The sequence below is a fragment of the Salmo trutta genome, unplaced genomic scaffold (genome assembly GCF_901001165.1).
Source record: "Salmo trutta unplaced genomic scaffold, fSalTru1.1, whole genome shotgun sequence".
NCBI classification, from domain to species: Eukaryota; Metazoa; Chordata; class Actinopteri; order Salmoniformes; family Salmonidae; genus Salmo; species Salmo trutta.
In genome coordinates, this window is record NW_021822962.1 from 2,545,861 (window position 1) to 2,568,641 (window position 22,781).

At 45.6% G+C, this 22,781-nt stretch overlaps 1 protein-coding gene across 2 annotated transcripts; it reads right to left on the reverse strand.

Annotated features, from left to right (window-relative positions):
• Positions 1–1,926: 1,926 nt before the first annotated feature.
• On the reverse strand, positions 1,927–21,310 carry LOC115187760 (acetylcholinesterase collagenic tail peptide). 2 transcript variants are annotated; one of them, XM_029746787.1, is made up of 16 exons: positions 20,950–21,310; positions 18,109–18,227; positions 17,337–17,453; positions 14,382–14,426; positions 14,095–14,121; positions 10,160–10,231; positions 9,635–9,697; positions 9,510–9,536; positions 9,249–9,329; positions 8,876–8,956; positions 7,419–7,515; positions 6,137–6,273; positions 5,883–6,002; positions 5,612–5,738; positions 5,239–5,341; positions 1,927–5,088 (listed from the first exon to the last, which is right to left on the reverse strand). In XM_029746787.1, exons 1-16 carry the CDS (start codon positions 21,044–21,046, stop codon positions 5,019–5,021), a joined length of 1,383 nt encoding a protein of 460 aa, XP_029602647.1. In that variant the 5' UTR covers positions 21,047–21,310; the 3' UTR covers positions 1,927–5,018. The 2 variants fall into 2 exon arrangements, with proteins under 2 accessions (XP_029602647.1, XP_029602646.1); XM_029746786.1 differs by having other exon boundaries at positions 5,612–5,753; positions 20,950–21,306.
• Between the last annotated feature and the right edge of the window lie 1,471 nt (positions 21,311–22,781).

Consider the following 22,781-nt stretch of genomic DNA (forward strand, 5'->3'; position numbering starts at 1 on the left):
CGTGCGTGCATGCATGCATTTTCAATGTGTGGCTGTGTCCCTGCCTGGCCCACAGCCCCCTGCATGCCTGTCATTCCTCTCTATAGGTCAGGGATTTCCACTGGGACTGGGAGGACAGCTGGGTCCCTGCCTGCTTCCTGCCCCGAGGCCTCCCCAGCCCAGCGTTCTCCCCCCCCCCCCCCCCCCCCCCACGCCCTCCTCCCCTTACAACCGGAACTTAACTCCACCCCAACCTGCACTCAAATAACACATTTTCTCTTTTGTATTCACCTTATTTGTTGGATATGTAACAAATATTTACTTAATGAACACTTAATGAACACTCTCCACTCAGGCACCCTGCAGCTAGTCTGGGTGTTGAGGACATGGGTTCTACTAGAGAGAGCTTGAAGCTGACAATTGACTTGTGTTGGTGATAAAAAGCTAAAAGCCAGCATTCTATAGACAAGATGTGGTGTGTGTGTGACTCGAGATAGAGAGCCCCTGGAAGAGTTAAGAACAATGTCTCTGTCTCATCTTCCTGGCATCTGGGAAACACCATCCTAATGTAGATAACCAAGGTGGCTTATGGGAAGGTTAGAAGTGACTGACTAAGCAATCTTGGTATCAGCTATATAAAAACTGTGCATCGTCTGTAAAGGCTAGACTCTCAGCCTAACAGTCAGTCAAGACTGGTGGGCTGACGGTCTCATTACTGCAATAATTCATTGATATTAAATAAAGATGATTGTTTGACGAAATGACTAAGACCATGTCTTAGTACTGAATTTCCACAACACTTTTCTCTGGGAACAAAAAGCCAGTGACTGTGTTCATTATTTCATGACCCGCCACCACTCCTGTCTCACTCAGGCATCCTGATGAGTCAGAGGTCAAAGCCCCTCCCCACCCAGGATAAACTGATGAAGGTCACTAAGACTGTCCGTCTCAAATTATATTTTAGGGTCACACAGAGCACAAAATAGCTTTAGGGAAAAATGTTTCTGTATTCTTTTGTCAACTTCAGAACTCTTCATTAAGATAATAGAATGGGCTGCATTTGCCCGCTTCATTTCTAAAGGCATCTACAGAGAGACATCTGTACTCTGCCCACAAATCACATTGGTCTGGTTAGGGAACCCAGAGTGGTAGGACAAAGAAAAGCATAAGTAAGCTTTTACTTGGGCATCTCTGCAGGCAAATGAACCTTAATGAAATCATGGAGTGAAATATGACATGGTAATTGAGTTACGGAGAGGGGAGAACTGCAGCCAACTCCTACCTACTCCTGTCCTGTACCCATGGCTCCCTGCCACGACCTGAGCCCTCAATCTTCTGCCTCAGGCGCAGGCAGGCAGGCAGACAGACAGAGATCATACAATTCCTTTGTTTGCTTTTCAGTTGATTAGGGCATTTACAAAATAGTCCCAGAATAATGTTACTGCTCGTGAGGTAGACCATCAGGCTGACTATAGAACACACAAATCCGGGTGGGTTGAGGACAATTCTAGCTGTGGTGTGTTCAATTCAAGACTCCGTCTCTCTGAGGATATTTATGCCCTGCCAATACATGAAATAGTACAGACAGACTCAGCACTTTGTCAGCAGCTGCCTGCTGACAGCGTCTTTCCTCTGCTTGATGCAGGTCCACTGCTGTGCAGTGTGTTCTCTTCCTTCCTGAGAGAACGTCAACAGAATGTCCGTAACTGTCAGTCTGCTCCCCACCACACACCAACCATCCAATCACTGTCAACGACTGAGGAGACTCCTCTACTCGGGGATGCTGACAAACCCCTGACTCCCAGCCCCATGTCAGACCAACCAGATGCCCTGACACTAACTAGAGAGTATTGACTCTGGTCAAAAATGTGTATGCAACCAATCTTTTTTTTATTTGAACATTTGATGTGAGTTCCTTGGCTGAATAAATAGCTTGTAACAGTCAACAGCTTCCATTTTCTCATCTTTATTTTGTTCTCAATAATGCACGTCTGTGTCAAACATGTCTGAATTCTGAAATCAGAGGAGTTCTGAAATCCTGATATGCGAGCGCATTCACCACCACCAAGCATTGTGTAATGTTACCACATGCTACCAGTGTACCTACAGCAAACAGTACACTCATATTAGCCAAACAAATGGATATTTAAATGTGTTTATACACAGTGCAATGGATAATACAGTTATACCTGTCATATAAAAGTTGATGTAATATTCAGTCATTACAGTTATACAGTTACATTAACAAGAACCATCAATATTTCTTTAAAAGCATATACCTTGTCGAGAGTTGACTAATATTTACTTACAGCATGTAGGCTTCATTCACAGCCTCCTTTGGCAAATTGGTTGCATTTTAAACTTGTAAGTTACAGTACCACTAACATGCAGATATAACATTTAGAACAGTCTTGAAATTACATATTTTCATACATCCACTTTTACATGAGCATCAATATTTTCCTAAGTGTGGGTGAGGTTAAAGGTCGGCCTCCGTTGGCACGGCGACCAATAGCTTGTGGTAAAGAACAGCTTATCCTGAAACGTTCTCTTAAACTACTAAGGGAATACAGGAAGTAATGCAGACTACAACTATAGTGTTCAGTTCTCCACTGAGTGGTGCAGTAGTTCTGCTCCAGTTATTTAAGCAGGCAGGCTGGAGGTATCAAGAGGAGTACTGCTATAAATACGAGACAGAAAGATGTCCAGAGCTTTCTAACTGATGCACCGTAGACTGTCATAAGGTTTCCCACCCTAACTATCGGAATTCACTTCCTACCAAATAGCAGCTAAAAACGCTTCCTGTTCTGCAATGAGGAAATGATTTAAGAACATGTAGCAGTAATAATAACAGTTTGCCAGCCTTCACGTGTCATATCTCCCTGCAGACAGTAGTTCACTGAGGTCCTCCTCTTTACCTGGAGGACTGATGGCATGAGTTATCAACGTGTACAGTAAGCACTACTGAGTGAGGAGAGGGATAGTGTAACAGTCAGTGTGCAGCACAGACTCGGTGGTCTCATCTGTGTTCTACAGTGGATATGAGGGAGGATTTCTCTGAAAACCGCAAGCTACATTATGTTAGTGGTTCCTGAGTTAAATCGTGGAAATGTCAATCTAAACTAAAGCAAAGCTGACCTTGACCACAATGTCCAGATTCTGAACGGCCCTCTTTAACTACAGTACAGTGCCATCAAAAGCTAATAGAGCGCACCGGCCTGGCTGTCCAAATGGCACACTATCCCCTATATAGTGCACTAGTTTTAACCAGGGCCCATAGGACTCTAGTCCAAATAAGTGCACTACATAGGGAATATGGTGTCATTTGGGACAAGACCACTATTCAGTTCTACCAGAAGGTGAGGGTTCCCGGTCTATCAGCTTGGCTGCTATTTCCACAGGAGGCCATCTTGGCTTAATGCTACTACTGTACAGTACATAGCTTTACTGTTCTTCTGAAGAGGATCTGACAAAGGCTTTAGATCTGCCTCTTCAGTACAGACTGGCCAAGGCTTTAGATCTGCCTCTTCAGTACAGACTGACCAAGGGTTAAGATCTGCCTCTTCAGAACAGACTGACCAAGGCATTAGATCTGCCTCTTCAGAACAGACTGACCAAGGCTTAAGATCTGCCTCTTCAGTACAGACTGACCAAGGCTTTAGATCTGCCTCTTCAATACAGACTGACCAAGGCTTTAGATCTGCCTCTTCAGTACAGACTGGCCAAGGCTTAAGATCTGCCTCTTCAGTACAGACTGACCAAGGCTTAAGATCTGCCTCTTCAGTACAGACTGACCAAGGCTTTAGATCTGCCTCTTCAATACAGACTGACCAAGGCTTAAGATCTGCCTCTTCAGTACAGACTGACCAAGGCTTAAGATCTGCCTCTTCAGTACAGACTGACCAAGGCTTTAGATCTGCCTCTTCAGTACAGACTGGCCAAGGCTTAAGATCTGCCTCTTCAGTACAGACTGACCAAGGCTTTAGATCTGCCTCTTCAGTACAGACTGACCAAGGGTTAAGATCTGCCTCTTCAGTACAGACTGACCAAGGGTTAAGATCTGCCTCTTCAGAACAGACTGACCAAGGCTTTAGATCTGCCTCTTCAGTACAGACTGACCAAGGCTTAAGATCTGCCTCTTCAGTACAGACTGACCAAGGGTTAAGATCTGCCTCTTCAGTACAGACTGACCAAGGGTTAAGATCTGCCTCTTCAGTACAGACTGACCAAGGGTTTAGATCTGCCTCTTCAGTACAGACTGACCAAGGCTCTCAGAATCCTCCTGAATACTGTATCATTATAACATGCCCCTCCTGTCCTGATTAGTAAAATTATGACATACAATATACTCCCTACGTGCAATTGGAGACGTATACCTACTATATATACACAGTACGAAGCTCATGACAACGATAGTAAGTATTGTGATTGGTTAAATGCCTAGGTAGTGACATCTGTAGCCATGGTCTCACAGCAATCTCAGCCTCATGCAAATAATACAGTACATGACGTCATTGACGTTGCAGTAAAATACACAGCACCCTGCTTCTGATTGTTCAGACCTGGTTCTCTTTTCATTAACAGTGCTACGTCGAGGTAAATATGGCTTCCGGCTCCACCCACGAGTCTCTCACTTACTCAGAGCTTTCCCATTGGCTGTCTGTCACTTTCTGGCTGTCTCTCATTTGACCGCCTCTCGTTCAGCGGCTGGTCCTATCAGGTGGGCAGAACCTCTTCAGTCTTGGGTTGAGTTTTATTTAAGACAAAGTGAAATTGTCCAGTGCTAATGGATGAGGGAGCGTTTTACTGGCCCCGGCCCCCCTCCTCGGTAGCTACATGGCTTCAGCAGCGATACAACAGAGTTAGTGGGTGTAGTTTTAGTTATTTTGTCAGGTTTAGTCCAGTTTGTCAACACTTCCTTTTTGAGTCTCTTGTTTGCAGTGTTGTTGTTGATCTTTTTTTTTTGCATTACCGTCATCCTGTTTAGTACCAAAGCAAACAAGACAAGAAGGATCCCGCTGCTGTGTCCAGGTTGCTCCTCATGTGAAATACTTGCAGTTTGTAGAGTCAATGACACAGTAAGGAGTGCATCTGAGACGACCATAAGACCTGGCAATCAAGGAGAAATAGAACCCTCTGTCAACTAACCATGACAAAAGCAGACAGTTACTGCTTCATCGGGAACACAAAGTTATGAAGTTACATACAGTAAGATTTGGAAAGCAGACAAGAATGGATCAAGCCAGTAAGCCTACTAACCCTGGGAGATATGAGTTGCATGTCTGATAGCCAAAGTCCTTTCCATCACATTCCTCAGCACCGTCGTAGCGATAACCATCTCCACAGTAAGCATGTTTACACTCTGAGGAGGAAGAGATGGAGAGAGAAACAAAGGGGGAGAAAAACAGAGACACACAGAGAGAGACAGACACAGAGAGACAGAGATCAATAGCCATCCAAATCAGACCGGTGCTTCTGTATGTCATCAATAGCATTATCATTTAACAAGTTAATTTATCCAAATCAACTTCCCATGCGGTAATCGAACCGACAACACCAGGCTTCAACAAACGAAACCATCAGCAGAACCAAACCACGAATCTGGTTCATCCACTCTGATAACGTGACTTACTGACGCAGCCGTCGGTGACAATCCTATTCCCGTCGTCACATTCCTCCCCGTTGGGAATCTGAACGATCCCGTCGCCACAGTAACCCTCCTGTTCCGGAGCATTCTCCGTAGACTGGAACGGCGTCAGCTGGAAGAAAGAAGTCTTTTACAGAGATTAGAAACTAAAACTAAGAAAATGATATAAAACTGTACTTAAAGATGAACCTTGCCAGGCAATACTGTAAGCACTTAGACATATCCCATTTAGAAGATAGTGTATCAAGTGAGGTACCTGAATGGGCAGCCATCCGTTGGTGTCTTTGAAGTAAAGCGATCTCTGATCTTTCCGGAAGGCTAGGGCATTGTCCGTGTGAAGACGATCTAGTTCTTCTTGATTGTTTACCACAAATATCTGTACGAGAAACAACAAAAGACACATTCTGGGTGAAACACAAAGACTAATTTGGCCTATTAAGTGCCTTACCTGAGGCAAGTTTATGATTCGCAATAAATGTTGATCATGTGTTACTTGTGTTGCGTGCTCACCGCTGGCACTTTGGCGTAGTCGCTCCTGGAACTATGTTCATCAAACTGTGGACTCTTGACACTAATGGAGTTACAGCTGCAAGGTCCAGGAAGACCTGGTAGCCCCCTCTCACCTTTCGTTCCAATCACGTAGAGTCCTGAACAAGAAATAAACATTTAGATCATATATTATCAATGTAGGCATATGTACAAAAAGTGATGTACACATGACACCATCTCTATTTCACAGAGTACCACATTCAAAGACAGCCATGAGCGAGGTCACAGGGACTATATGTTATAAATACCTCTGATGAAATGCACTATCCTGGCCCCCTCGTCTATCTATCAAGTTGGTAAAGCAATCAACTTAATTTGCGTAGACACCTGAACAAGACACTGGCTGTTACAGTTTAATTACATGGTGACATAATGTTTGTAAATATGTAAGGAGCTTCTTGGCCCACTATGAATTTGTTTTAAGAACATGATGTCATGGCTTTAGCATCCGTCCCATCCCAGTCCCCCCCGCCACCCCACCCCCCTCATGGTATCTGTTTCACCTCAGGAGGGGGAGAGAGGGGGGGGTGATCAGGTTCCTCTGAAGCTAAATATGCTCTCTGGTGTTACCTCCTGCTGTGTTTTAATGTCTGCTTCCTTTCGCTGATGCTGACACGGGAGGTTGCCTGCCTGAAGCTTCTCACACCCATCCCTGAAGCTTCTCACACCCATCCCTTAAGCTTCTCAGACCCATACCTTAAGCTTCTCACACCTATCCCTGAAGCTTCTCACACCTATCCCTGAAGCTTCTCACACCTATCCCTGAAGCTTCTCACACCTATCCCTGAAGCTTCTCACACCTATCCCTGAAGCTTCTCACACCTATCCCTGAAGCTTCTCACACCTATCCCCGAAGCTTCTCACACCTATCCCTGAAGCTTCTCACACCTATCCCTGAAGCTTCTCACACTGACAGGGCACGATATTAAATCTCAAAATATACTTTCCAGTGAGATTGACCATTGGGCCTTTCTTTTAATTACAGGACAAGGTTTAATAATCTAGGTCTGAGAAACTAGCCTTCAGAGTCCAGAAAATGGGCAGCGCCTCCAACAAAGAACATACCAATCACTCTAAATCTGACTCGATGTTCTCCCTAGAATTCATCCAGCTATACACTCAGCCTGCATATACACAGACTGGCAACATATAGCATGTTAGCCTAGCCCCACTCCCTAGCCCTACAGCATCCTCTAAAGAAGCGAAGCTCAGATGGGAGAGCTGATGGAGGTGGAGTCCTTACCTGAGGCTGGGAGACCTGGGGGACCAGGGTGGCCTGGGGGCCCCTGAGGACCTGCTGGACCTAGAGGGCCGATAATCCCATTGTCACCCTTCCCTCCCTGTTTAATCAGACAAGAAAAACACCACATGTAAAAACACCACATGTAAAAACATCGACAGACAAACATATGGTAAACCTTCAGTGGTCAAAACATGTCACCACATCATAGTGATTTGAAGTTACAGTATGTTGCTCAAAGAGGGCGGCAGGTAGCCTAGTGGTTAGAGCGTTGGACTAGTAATCGAAAGGTTGCTAAATCAAATCTCCGAGCTGACAAGGTCAAAATCTGTTGTTCGGCCCCTGAACAAGGCAGTTAACCCATTATTTCTAGGCCGTCATTGAAAATAAGAATTTGTTCTTAACTGACCTACCTAGTTAAATAAAGGTAATAAAAAGATCGGCAGACCTTTTTTAATCACAGCTTCTAACAGCATATGATATTATATCATTAAGATCCTAATACAGTACATCTCTCACCTGTTTAATACAGTACATCTCTCACCTGTTTAATACAGCACATCTCTCACCTGTTTAATACAGCACATCTCTCACCTGTTTAATACAGCACATCTCTCATCTATTTAATATAGCACATCTCTCATCTATTTAATATAGCACATCTCTCACCTGTTTAATACAGCATATCTCTCACCTGTTTAATACAGCATCTCTCTCACCTGTTTAATACAGCATCGCTCTCACCTGTTTAATACAGCATCGCTCTCACCTGTTTAATACAGCATCTCTCTCACCTGTTTAATGCTGTATATCTCTCACCTGTTTAATAATCAAGTATATCTCTCACCTGTTTACTAATCAAGTATTTATTTATTTATTTATTTATCGTTATTTAACCAGGTAAGTTGACTGAGAACACATTCTCATTTACAGCAATGACCTGGGGAATAGTTACAGGGGAGTGGGGGTGAATGAGCCAATAGTAAGCTTGGGATGATTAGGTGACCGTGATGGTATGAGGGCCAGATTGGGAATTTAGCCAGGACACCAGGGTTAACACCCCTACTCTAACAATAAGTGCCATGGGATCTTTAGTGACCACAGAGAGTCAGGACACCTGATTAACGTCCCACCCGAAAGACAGCACATGTCCCCAATCACTGCCCTGGGATATTATTTTAGACCAGAGGAAAGAGTGACTCCTACTGGCCCTCCAACACCACTTCCAGCAGCAACTGGTCTCCAATCTAGGGACTGACCAGGACCAACCCTGCTTAGCTTCAGAAGCAAGCCAGCAGTAGGATGCAGTATATCTCTCACCTGTTTACTAATAAAGTATATCTCTCACCTGTTTGCTAATAAAGTATATCTCTCACCTGTTTAATAATAAAGTATATCTCTCACCTGTTTACTAATAAAGTATATCTCTCACCTGTTTAATAATAAGATATCTCTCTCACCTGTTTGCCCCTCTTCCCTGGTCTGCCCGTCGGTCCTCTATTGCCTGAGATTCCAGGTTCTCCCTTTGGACCCATTTCACCCTGAGGACATAAACCACAGCACTCCATCAACAACAACATATGCCGGTACGTCATATAAATAACTGTGGTCAAATTTAGAATTGTGTTCTTGAGTTATTATGGAGGGCCAGTTGATTCTGGTTTTATCCTGTTGTTCAATGAACCTCCACTACATGTCACCCTACATTGACCTCCTCCTCCTGCTCCTGCTCCTCCTCCTCCTCCTCCTCCTCCCCTTCCTCCAGATCAACCCTAGCAGCTGATAAACATCAGATAATGTCTAGATCAAGAGATTACAAGATGTATGTCTCACTTTCTGTCCAAGCATTCCAGGAAAGCCCATTGTGCCCTTGTCTCCCTTCATCCCGCTCTCACTACGGTCACCACGGGCACCCTGATGAGACAGACAGGAGACAAAGCAACTGTAAACAAAACATCCATAAACAGGAGACCTGATCAGGCAGATACACTGAAAACACACATGTTGTTGAACCAACCCAGAGGAACTAAAATATGTTTTGTAATGTAATAGAATAAAAGAAAGCAGTCAAAAACATTTGAAGTAATCACCCACCTTTTCTCCTTTGTATCCAGGTAAACCCTAAGAAGGAAGATCAGAGGTCTGAAGTATAGAAATTATGAATAACATTATGGTTGAAATCAGACAATTTTCTCGGTGAAAGATGAAGGTTCACAGACCTTAGGTCCAAGAGGTCCTCTTGCTCCAGGTATTCCCATCAATCCACCATCTCCCTTCTCCCCCTGCCACACGCACGCACGCACACACACACACACACACACACACAATAATATCATACAGACGTGGTATCTTAATTTGATCACTCTGTTGTCGCAGAGAATTTTCCTGCACCGTAGGAAATTCAAATGAGCCTCATGATTTACATAAATTCACTGAAAACACACAGTTCTCTTTCTCTTACTAGATCTCACTCCTAATATATAGCCTGCTGTGGCCTATCAAAACTACAGTCCTTTCTCATTAGAAATGATCCCTTTTTTAAATAATCAAATCCTCCTGCTGCAAGATTATTTTACTCTTGCCACGAAACTGGTCAAATTAAGATCTAACACCTGTAGGTACAGGAACACACATGCCATCTTATCTTCTTGCATAATTTGTGTTCTATCATTTTTTTCCACCATACTATGGTACGGTATAATATCATATTGACATATGGGCACCATGAAATAGGACTTACTCACCTTGGGCCCATTTGGTCCTGGCCACCCGGCTGGTCCCTGGCGCCCTGGGAGACCTGGAGGCCCAGTCCGACCCTGATGGGCCACAACATAATTTCTTTAGCACAGGGTTCCCAAATAGTTTTTGTGTGGGGGACCCCTTTTGTGATAGCAAATTCATCAGGGAGTTCTCATAATATCAGAACACAAGTCCTACTTCAGAGTGGACTATAAATAGCATACAAGCAATTTTAGTATGACTTCAAGTCTTGGGCCCTGGGAAATACATATTTAAAGGCCCCCCTCTTAGCGTCAGAGAAGAAAAGCTCATTACTTGTAATTCTACACATTTTGCCTTTGGGCATAGAGGCTATTTTGCCATTTTAAAGCTAATTTCTTGCAATTCTAGTACCAGTGTAAATTTAGTCAACAATAACTATCACAAAAAATACTTGACAACTTATTTTTTCTGACAAAAGCTATGATAATGAGACGCCCTGAGGGAAAAAACGATAACTGTAACAGAACAGCCTCAATTCGTCGGGGCATGGAGTCTACAAGGTGTCGAAAGCGTTCCACAGGGATGCTGGCCCATGTTGACTCCAATGCTTCCCACAGTTGTGGCAAGTTGCTGGATGTCCTTTGGGGTGGTGGACCATTCTTGATACACACAGGAAACTGAGTGTGAAAAACCCAGCAGCATTGCAGTTCTTGACACAAACTGGTGCGCCTGGCACCTACTACCATACCCCGTTCAAAGGCACTTAAATCTTCTGTCTTGTCCATTCACCCTCTGAATGGCACACATACACAATCCATGTCCCAATTGTCTCAAGGCTTAAAAATCCTTCTTTAACCTGTTTCCTCCCCTTCATCTACACTGACTGAAGTGGATTTAACAAATTACATCAATACGGGATCATAACTTTCACCTGGATTCACCTGGTCAGTCTATGTTATGGAAAGAACACTCTTCAAACAATAGCATGGTATTCTTTCACTGTAATAGCTACTGTAAATTGGACAGTGCAGTTAGATTAACAACAATTTAAAGCTTTCTGCCAATATCAGATATGTATATGTCCTTCGAAATGTTCTTGTTACTTACAACCTCATGCTAATCGCATTAGCCTACGTTAGCTCAACCTTCCCGAGGGGGACCCACCAATCCTGTAGAGGTTATGGAAAGAGCATGTTTTTCCGTAATGTTTTGTCCACTCAGTGTAAATCCTTATTATATTGTTTGAGTGTTGTTTCTATATGGCCTACACTTTCTCATTCTGAACTTCTGACAAGTGGAATGGATGTGGCTTGGTGAAAATGACCACATGAGCAGCTGCCTCTCACCGATGTGACAGCTCGAACAGAGTTACACCTCTGACACCGCCAAAACATCAGCTATGCAGGTGTCGGCTATCGCCTGTTAACACTTGATCTGATTAAATCTAGGTCTAAGATTAAAACTAAAATAGGTGACCAAATTAGTTCTACCCATTTTGCCAAGGAGACTGGCAAAATGTTGCAGTTTTAGGCATAAATTACAGTGCCATTATGTTCAAAACAACATTTTGGGGAATACAAGAAGGATTTAGATAAAGAAATGTATAATTGATGGAGAACTGTGGATACCTATGTACAGATGAACCTCCCAGTCCCAGGCTGTGCGTCTGAGGTTTAATAGAAATTGTGGTTGAATAATACATTGTATTGTACCCTCTAGTCTAAACACTTTTCACAGATCCCTTGTGCAAAATGTGTTTAATCGGTTGTTGCTAGCAATATTAATTTAAAAACATTTGATAAATTAATGTATTATTATTGTTGTTAAAAAAATAAGAATCATGCCGCAGACTCCCTGCAGAACCTCCACTTTGGGAATGCCTGATTTAGCAGATTTTTACAGTTATCACACAGTACCACAGGAGGTTGGTGGCACCTCAATTGGGGAGGACGGACTCATGGTAATGGTTGGAGCGGACATTGTGGAATGGTATCAAATACATCAAACACATGGTTTCCATGGTTTCTACGGTCCTCCCCTCAGCAGCCTCATGTGTACGGTACATAGGGTATGTCTGGGAATAGCTGAGCCATATCAGAACCGTTAGAACACTACTTTAACCAGACCAGAAGTTCTGAACTGACTAGAAAACACAGGGCATGAAGACTGCCATATATACAAAATTACCAGCTGACCTAGCATCATTTAAAAAACAAAAGCATTATTGAATGAATCAGCAGCTATCCATGTAAGCTGTGTAGTGTACAGTATAATATTTCCATGTGTAATATCATAGAAGTAACATACAGCAGGAGTTACAAACATGATTGTTCTGAATAGTTACAGAGAATTCCATAAGCCAGTCGGGATGTTGACATGACAACCTGTGTTCTGTTTTTACCCTGGTCCACCATGTGGAGAGAGAGGACTTTAACAAGGTCTGTCACTCTGTCCTCTTTAATTAAATGATAGGCCGTATATATAGAACAGGACGGCCCTCTGCTTGTGGGAAATAAAATGATTTATGGTCTGGCTCGAGCACAAAGCTAAATTGCACTGCAATGCTGCTGCTGTACACAGCCAGCCCTGCAGCTCAGACAGAGCAGGGCAGTGACTGAGGACACGTCCCAAATGGAACCCTATTCTCTATATAGTGCACTACTTTTGACCATGGGCCCTGGATAGGGTGCCATTTGGGACGCAGTGTGAAGCTCCCCAACGGAACTGTTTTAATACATAACTGCAGACACCAATTGATTAGGACCACACTACTCTTCTGACAGGTCTCACTCCTCTCCTGTCCCTCCGACAATGATCTATTTTCTATGCAATACATCTCTATGTGAAGGTGCTGTAACGCTGCACCCTCCTGAACAGGAAGGGTGAAGCTGGATAGGTTTCAGGAGCTAACAGGGTGACCATAAGTTCCCCATCTGTTAGAGGAGACATGGGACGGGATGGGAGGTTCATCCACTCTCCTCTCCAACTCAGCAGAATGATTCTATCCATCTTCTATCTCTCTCTGTGTCCTAGCTGTCCTGGCATCGTGTCCAGGTTGTGCTGCTTGTCTTTCTCTCTCTATTTCCTAGCTGTCCTGGCATCGTGTCCAGGTTGTGCTGCTTGTCTTTCTCTCTCTGTGTCCTAGCTGTCCTGGCATCGTGTCCAGGTTGTGCTGCTTGTCTTTCTCTCTCTGTGTCCTAGCTGTCCTGGCATCGTGTCCAGGTTGTGCTGCTTGTCTTTCTCTCTCTATTTCCTAGCTGTCCTGGCATCGTGTCCAGGTTGTGCTGCTTGTCTTTCTCTCTCTGTATCCTAGCTGTCCTGGCATCGTGTCCAGGTTGTGCTGCTTGTCTTTCTCTCTCTGTGTCCTAGCTGTCCTGGCATCGTGTCCAGGTTGTGCTGCTTGTCTTTCTCTCTCTGTGTCCTAGCTGTCCTGGCATCGTGTCCAGGTTGTGCTGCTTGTCTTTCTCTCTCTATTTCCTAGCTGTCCTGGCATCGTGTCCAGGTTGTGCTGCTCGTCTTTCTCTCTCTGTATCCTAGCTGTCCTGGCATCGTGTCCAGGTTGTGCTGCTTGTCTTTCTCTCTCTGTTTCCTAGCTGTCCTGGCATCGTGTCCAGGTTGTGCTGCTTGTCTTTCTCTCTCTGTATCCTAGCTGTCCTGGCATCGTGTCCAGGTTGTGCTGCTTGTCTTTCTCTCTCTGTTTCCTAGCTGTCCTGGCATCGTGTCCAGGTTGTGCTGCTTGTCTTTCTCTCTCTGTATCCTAGCTGTCCTGGCATCGTGTCAAGGTTGTGCTGCTTGTCTTTCTCTGAATTTCATAATGCTCATAAGCAGGCAGCGGGCAGACAGGCGGGCGGCGGGGACGTGAGTTACAGCCCACCAGACAGACTGAGGAGGGACTGGATCGCATTTTTCAGCAAATCCACTTAGCAGAGCTAATAGAATGATCAACGGGTGCTCTCACCTTTTGTCCAGGTCGTCCCAGTTCTCCCTGGCAACAAGATCGTTGGATGGAGGTGGGGAGAGAGAGAGACAGAGAGAGACAGAGAGAGACACAGAGAGACACAGAGAGACACAGAGAGACAAAGAGAGACACAGAGAGACAAAGAGAGACAAAGAGAGACAAAGAGAGACAAAGAGAGAGAGAGAGATATAACTGCTGCTTTTTCATACAAGGCCTTTCCGCTTCGTATAATGGCAGTTTTCAATCATTCAACTGTTTATAAAAAACTATTCATAAATGACACTTACCTTTTCACCTTTTGGTCCCTTCAGACCTGGTAGCCCAGCTGGACCCTGTAGAAGGTCAACAATAATCAGATATCTAACCAATCAGAACATGGGCTTTTTCTGTCTTCATGCCATCGACTGATTATTTACAATCCCAGTAATATTCTAAATATTATTTCCCTTCACAATGTCATTTCAATGAGCAGGTACAGGATCCATACTGACACCAAATGTGTTTGTTGTTAGCTTCCTTTGCAGTCAGCTAACTCCGGTGCCATACTGTATAGGCTAAATTGTGTATGAATACGGATGTGAAAGACAAATCTGAAGAGTCTACCAATCATGTTCTCCTCTCCGTGACAGGGTGCCATCTAGGCAAGTGGCCATTTATAGGACTCTGGAATTACTATAGGATCGTCTGCATTACAACACCACCACCTTCCACACAGCAACATCACCACCCACCACACAGCAACACCACCACTCACCACACAGCAACACCACCACCCACCACACAGCAACACCACCACCCTCCCACCCTCCACACAGCAACATCACCACCCACCACATAGCAACACCACCACTCACCACACAGCAACACCACCACCCTCCCACCCTCCACACAGCAACACCACCACCCTCCCACCCTCCACACAGCAACACCACCACCCACCACACAGCAACACCACCACCCTCCCACCCTCCACACAGCAACACCACCACCCTCCCACCCTCCACACAGCAACACCACCACCCACCACAACACCACCACCCACCACACAGCAACACCACCACCCACCACAACACCACCACCCACCCTCCACACAGCAACACCACCACCCACCACAACACCACCACCCACCACACAGCAACACCACCACAACACCACCACCCTCCACACAGCAACACCACCACCCACCACAACACCACCACCCACCAAAACACCACCACCCTCCACACAGCAACACCACCACCCACCACAACACCACCACAACACCACCACCCTCCACACAGCAACACCACCACCCACCACAACACCACCACCCACCACACAGCAACACCACCACAACACCACCACCCTCCACACAGCAACACCACCACCCACCACACAGCAAAACCACCACAACACCACCACCCTCCACACAGCAACACCACCACCCACCCACCCTCCACACAGCAACACCACCACCCTCCACATGGCAACACCACCACCCTCCACACGGCAACACCACCACCCTCCACACGGCAACATCACCAACCCACCATCCACACGGCAACACCACCACCCTCCGCACAGCAACACCACCACACCACCACCCTCCACACAGCAACACCACCACCCACCACAACCCTCCACAACACCACCACCCACCACCCACCACAACACCACCACCCTCCGCACAGCAACACCACCACCCACCCTCCGCACAGCAACACCACCACCCTCCACACAGCAACACCACCACCAACCCACCCTCCCCACAGCAACACCACCACCCTCCACATGGCAACACCACCACCCACCCACCCTCCACACGGCAACACCACCACCCTCCACACGGCAACACCACCACCCTCCACACGGCAACACCACCACCCACCCACCCTCCACACGGCAACACCACCACCCTCCACACGGCAACACCACCCACCCACCCTCCACACGGCAACACCACCACCCACCCACCCTCCACACGGCAACACCACCACCCTCCGCACGGCAACACCACCACCCACCCACCCTCCGCACGGCAACACCACCACCCTCCGCACAGCAACACCATCCCCAACCCACCCTCCGCACGGCAACACCACCACCACCCTCCCACCCTCCGCACGGCAACACCACCACCACCCTCCACACAGCACCACCACCACCACCCTCCACACAGCACCACCACCACCACCACCCTCCACACAGCAACACCACCACCACCACCACCACCCTCCACACAGCAACACCACCACCACCACCACCACCCTCCACACAGCAACACCACCACCACCACCACCACCCTCCACACAGCAACACCACCACCACCACCACCACCCTCCACACAGCAACACCACCACCACCACCACCACCCTCCACACAGCAACACCACCACCACCACCACCACCCTCCACACAGCAACACCACCACCACCACCACCCTCCACACAGCAACACCACCACCACCACCACCCTCCACACAGCAACACCACCACCCCCCCTCCACACAGCAACACCACCACCCCCCTCCACACAGCAACACCACCACCACCACCCCCCTCCACACAGCAACACCACCACCACCACCCCCCTCCACACAGCAACACCACCACCACCACCCCCCCTCCACACAGCAACACCACCACCACCACCACCCTCCACACAGCAACACCACCACCACCACCACCCTCCACACAGCAACACCACCACCACCACCCTCCACACAGCAATACAGGAATTGACGATACAGGAATTGACTCCCTCCACTCAATATATCTTTCCAAGCAGACTGGGCTGTTTGGTTTGTTTCTAAGAATGGTGTGTGGAGGGACGGAGAGTAGTGGCAGCCAGTGGAAAAAGGCTATTTGTGTCGTGTCTAAATGTGGAGCATTAATGGGCTGCTGTGTTGCAGAGCTCCATGTAATCCTCGTCCCTGTCCCCAGCTCTAGAGGTACAAGAGGAAGGGAGGAGAAGGATCTCACACGGGTCTCAGATGGTAAAGAGCTGCTAGAGGCCTATAGAGGACTTAGCCAACCCCCCAACACCTGTATACCACCATTACTGACAAGTAAGGAAGCTCAGGTAACTAACTGTGGTCTCCACCTGATAAACCCTGATTAAATACTCTTCCAAATATTTGCATTATAACCATATTATAACTGTATTGGCCATTATCTGGCTTAAAAAAGATATATATTGAATTGATGAAGCCAGTGGGATGACAACGTTAACAGAAGACAGTTGGGGGTGGATAGGTTTACCTACCTGAGGACCGGGGGGTCCGTTGGGGCCAGGGGGGCCTGGGACACAGCTGGGACCTTTCACCTCCGTCCCTGTATCTGGATCTTCTCTGTGATTACCCCCCTTACTGGACTCCTCATTCTAAACCAATCAGACAAAAACACTCTTCCATTCAGTCATCAGCTCTAAGAGGACCCTCTAACAGACAGAGTTGTATCTCTAAGAGGACCCTCTAACAGACAGAGTTGTATCTCTAAGAGGACCCTCTAACAGACAGACTTGTATCTCTAAGAGGACCCTCTAACAGACAGACTTGTATCTCTAAGAGGACCCTCTAACAGACAGACTTGTATCTCTAAGAGGACCCTCTAACAGACAGACTTGTATCTCTAAGAGGACCCTCTAACAGACAGACTTGTATCTCTAAGAGGACCCTCTAAGGTCGTATCCCCTCATCAACCCTGATCTGCAGTCAGCACTCGTGGGAGACCAGTTAATCCATTGCTTCCTGCACACACCTACTCTATCATCATACCTACTCTATCATCAGAAATCCCTACTGCTCTTAGTCAGTGGCGGAGGAGGGCAAGAGGGAGGCTAAGTCAGAAATGACACGCTGTTCCCTATACTTTATAGTCCACTACTTTTGACCACAGCCCTATCAAATGTAGTACGCTAAATAGGGAATAGGGTGCCATTTGGAACGTAGCCAGGGAGTGAGGTTTGGACAGCACCCAAGGACAAATCAACAATCATACACTTGTCACATGGGCAAGTCACATGACTTTGGACTCACATGACCACTGCGGTGCCACAGTGAGGGAGGAGGGGGGAACAGGGGGGGCGGGGGTGGACTCAGTAAACAGCAGGGGTTGAATGTCCTCTGCTGGTCCAGGGCAGGTTGTTGTTGGAGAGCTGAGGAAAGTAGTGGACAGTACGGTAAGTCAGTCACATGGGAAATAAACACACACCGCCCCTGCAGAGGATGTCCTTGTAATAGACATATTTCATTTGTTTGTCATGTTGACATCAGTGGGAAATTAAATGAATAGAGTCAGTGTCAAAACTAGTTGAAGGGGCTTAAAGAAAACTCAATGTTGGCTTATTTCTAACTGCATCAGAGTGGATGGTAAGGTGTGTATAAGAATCTGTATGTTACTGCATCCTGCAGAGGCAGAGACCAGACAACACCTCACTAACAAGCCATGAAGGAAAAGCTCCTGCATAGGGGCATTGGCAAAGAAGTGGTGTTGCAGCTTCCAAGTTAAAATCCACTCAATCAGCAGATCCTCCCCTTCACAACAAACATCAGCTGAACTGAAAGTGATCTGTAAATGTATCCAAATGTACAGCTGTGGCCAAATGTTTTGAGAATGACACAAATATTAATTTTCACAAAGTCTGCTGCCTCAGTTTGTATAATGGCAATTTGCATATACTCCAGAATGTTATGAAGAGTGATCAGATGAATTGCAATTAATTGCAAAGTCCCTCTTTGCCATTCAAATGACCTGAAGCACTCAAAAACATTTCCACTGCATTTCAGCCTTGCCACAAAAGGACCAGCTGACATCATGTCAGTGATTCTCTCTTTAACACAGGTGTGAGTGTTGATGAGGACAAGGCTGCAGATCACTCTGTCATGCTGATTGAGTTCGAATAACAGACTGGAAGCTTCAAAGGGAGGGTGGTGCTTGGAATCATTGCTCTTCCTCTGTCAATCATGGTTACCTGCAAGGAAACACGTGCCGTCATCATTGCTTTGCACAAAAAGGGCTTCACAGGCAAGGATATTGCTGCCAGTAAGATTGCACCTAAATCAACCATTTATCGTATCATCAAGAACTTCAAGGAGAGCGGTTCAATTGTTGTGAAGAAGGCTTCAGGGAGCCCAAGAAAGTCCAGCAAGCACCAGGACCGTCTCCTAAAGTTGATTCAGCTGCGGGATCGGGGCACCACCAGTACAGAGCTTGCTCAGGAATGGCAGCAGGCAGGTGTGAGTGCATCTGCACGCACAGTGAGGCAAAGATTTTTGGAGGATGGCCTGGTGTCAAGAAGTGCAGCAGAGAAGCCACTTCTCTCCAGGAAAAACATTAGGGACAGACTGATATTCTGCATAAGGTACAGGGATTGGACTGCTGAGGACTGGGGTAAATTCATTTTCTCTGATGAATCCCCTTTCCAATTGTTTGGGGCATCCAGAAAAAAGCTTGTCTGGAGAAGATAAGGTGAGCGCTAACATCAGTCCTGTGTCATGCCAACAGTAAAGCATCCCGAGACCATTCATGTGTGGGGTTGCTTCTCAGCCAAGGGAGTGGGCTCACTCACAAATTTGCCTAAGAACACAGCCATGAATAAAGAATGGTACCAACACATCCTCTGAGAACAACTTCTCCCAACCATCCAGGAACAGTTTGGTGACGAACAATGCCTTTCTAGCATGATGGGGCACCATGCCATAAGGCAAACCTGATAACTAAGTGGCTCGGGGAACAAAACATCGATATTTTGGGTCCATGGCCAGGAAACTCCCCAGACCTTAATCCCATTGAGAACTTGTGGTCAATCCTCAAGAGGCGGGTGGACAAACAAACAACCCAGAAATTCTGACAAACTCCAAGCATTGATTATGCAAGAATGGGCTGCCATCAGTCAGGATGTGGCCCTGAAGTTAATTGACTGCATGCCAGGGCGGATTGCAGAGGTCTTGAAAAAGAAGGGTCAACACTGCAAATATTGACTCTTTGCATCAACTTCATGTAATTGTCAATAAACGCCTTTGACACTTATGAAATGCTTGTAATTATACTTCAGTATTCCATAGTAACATCTGACAAAAATATCTAAAGACACTGAAGCAGCAAACTTTGTGGAAATTAATATTTGTGTTATTCTCAAAACTTTTGGCCACGACTGTACAGTCTGGTAGGTTATTGACAATACTAGAAGCTAGAACTGGTATCTACATAGATATACAAAAACAAGTAAAATAGCTCTACAAATCTAACACATAATAACTAGAATCCAATAAGAACAGCAGAATATTCAGAGTGGGAGCTGTAACATGATACGTGTAGTCATCCACACTGGAGAGAGCTGCTCCTGGCTCTGGCTGAATACACATCTGAAGCACCATATGCCCGCCTCCCTGTCAGGAACTGTCGACAGACGCTATTTATAGAGACATTTCCATTCTGACAGCATTTCATATTCCAGAAATTAAGGGAAAATACACAGGAACACACAGTTCTTCAAAGTGCAAAGACAATCAGGATAAGACATGACATGGGGTTTACCCAGGGTCGGACTGCAGCTTGTCAAAACCGTGCATGACATATTCCTGCACGCACGCACGCACGCACACACACACACACACACACACACACACACACACATACATATAAACACACACACACATATAAACACAAACACACACACACACACACACACACATAACCACAAGTATATATATAAACACACACACACATAAAACACACACACACATATAAACACACACACACACACACACACACACACATATATAACACACACACACATATAAACACACACACACACACACGCATGAGTATGCGCATGTACACACACACACACACACACACACGGCTGGCTCTCTTACCTGCTGGGAATGAGAGACTATTGTCCAGGAAAGAGGACTGAGACAAGACATAACAAAACAATAGTGGAAGATAGAGTCCAAATGTGATAAGGATCATGCTGCTGTCAATACAATGCCCTGTCTGTCTCTAACTTGGGTTTACTGAGGAGCCACAGCAAAACGACTCCACTCTCACTCTCTCTAACTCTCTCTTGCCTACTGCCCTCTTCCTCAACACCCAGCTCTCTCCTCTCTCAGTATCCCTGCGTCTTTAGGAGGGGGGTGCCTGCCAACCATTGCCCATTAAATCTATCTCCTGCATCAGTGTGCGCTAAATTTACAGGAGGCAACATGTCAGCTGACCTTTGTGACAATATTAGAATCTTACTACTGCAAGGGATGCCTTTCTTAATCGTTTCCCCTCTCCTCTCATAAGGATACAAGACGACAAAATATACTACATGGCTGGAATGTCATTGGAAAGACAAAGACCATACTATGTGGTCACTTCACAACTGTAGAAAAATAAACACAATTTCCCAAGGTATATGATATTGTACATGTTGCACAAGACAAGGAAAAATAAACACGGTTCTGTCATGAATGCATGCAAATCGCAATGCACCTGTGGCGAGTTGTCACCGTAAAAAAATTATCTAAAACATTTGTTAGATTATACGATTATTATCAGAAAAATAAGGTTTAGATATTAAAAGCGCACCACATTGATACGCAGTGAATAGGACTCCACTTGTGTCACACAGCATTCACAACAACATCGGTCTCTGAGGATATATCGATTAGACCACCACATCAATTTATCAGCCTCTGCCGCAACATTAATGGCCAGGCATTTATAAAGAGGCACTTGGATCGTGGGCTGGCAGGGGAGCAATATAGACGCCAGTATCAATTTAAATAAATGAATGTAAAAGTTTAGAATTATATTTGACAATGTCTCCCAATTAGAGCAATCAATTATTTGCACATGTAGGCGATTGCCATGACTTGAATTTTACGTTCAGTTTTACCGCCCCAAATTTCACACACAAATGAATTACTCTCACAAATGGAAATTTCCTCTTCCCATGCCTGCTCGGTGTCATTTATTTCCTCTGTTATAACTAAACCATCTACACTCTTTGAAGAAGAGGTAGATAAGTGTAGAATTAACTAGATAATTAGCCCAGTAATGAACTAAAGGAGCCTGTCGTTACTCCTTGTAGTCCACCTTACATGTTCTGTTTAAAGGTGAAGTGGCTCTGGAAGCCAAAACAGCAGTCAAACAGGGAAATGGTTCCAGTTGTTTTTCCACCATTCATTTTCCCCATAGGGGATTTTACAAACACTTAAAATAAGGGCTGTGTTTCGTGAAGTTTTTTGTGCATATTTGTGCATTCTCAGCAACCAATGGTGCAGCTGTTCATAATGGAAGTCACAGGAGGGAAAAGAGCCTGAGTCTAAAGTACTGTACACTACATCAAGTACAGTCAAAGTCACTATAACGGAGTGAAAAGTGTGCATCCGTCACCAGGAAATGTGCTCCTTCAGAAGACCACCATTTGTACAACAGTGCACCCTTTGTAATTGGAAGTACTAAGCAGAAACCCCATTGAGAAGATGCCTTCATCCAATGACTTCTGTGTAATGGAGAGTCATAATCAAGGGCTAGGAAGCAGGGAACCCAAGTCTTAGTTTGGGACTTCACAGGGTTGTAATGGAAACTGAAATGCCCTTGGTAAAAATACCATCCAAATGGCCAAAACGTACCCATTCATGATTTCATCAAGTTTAATACATATGTAAAAATGCCATCTTATGTACATTGGTATAAAATGTGTTCTATCTGAAAT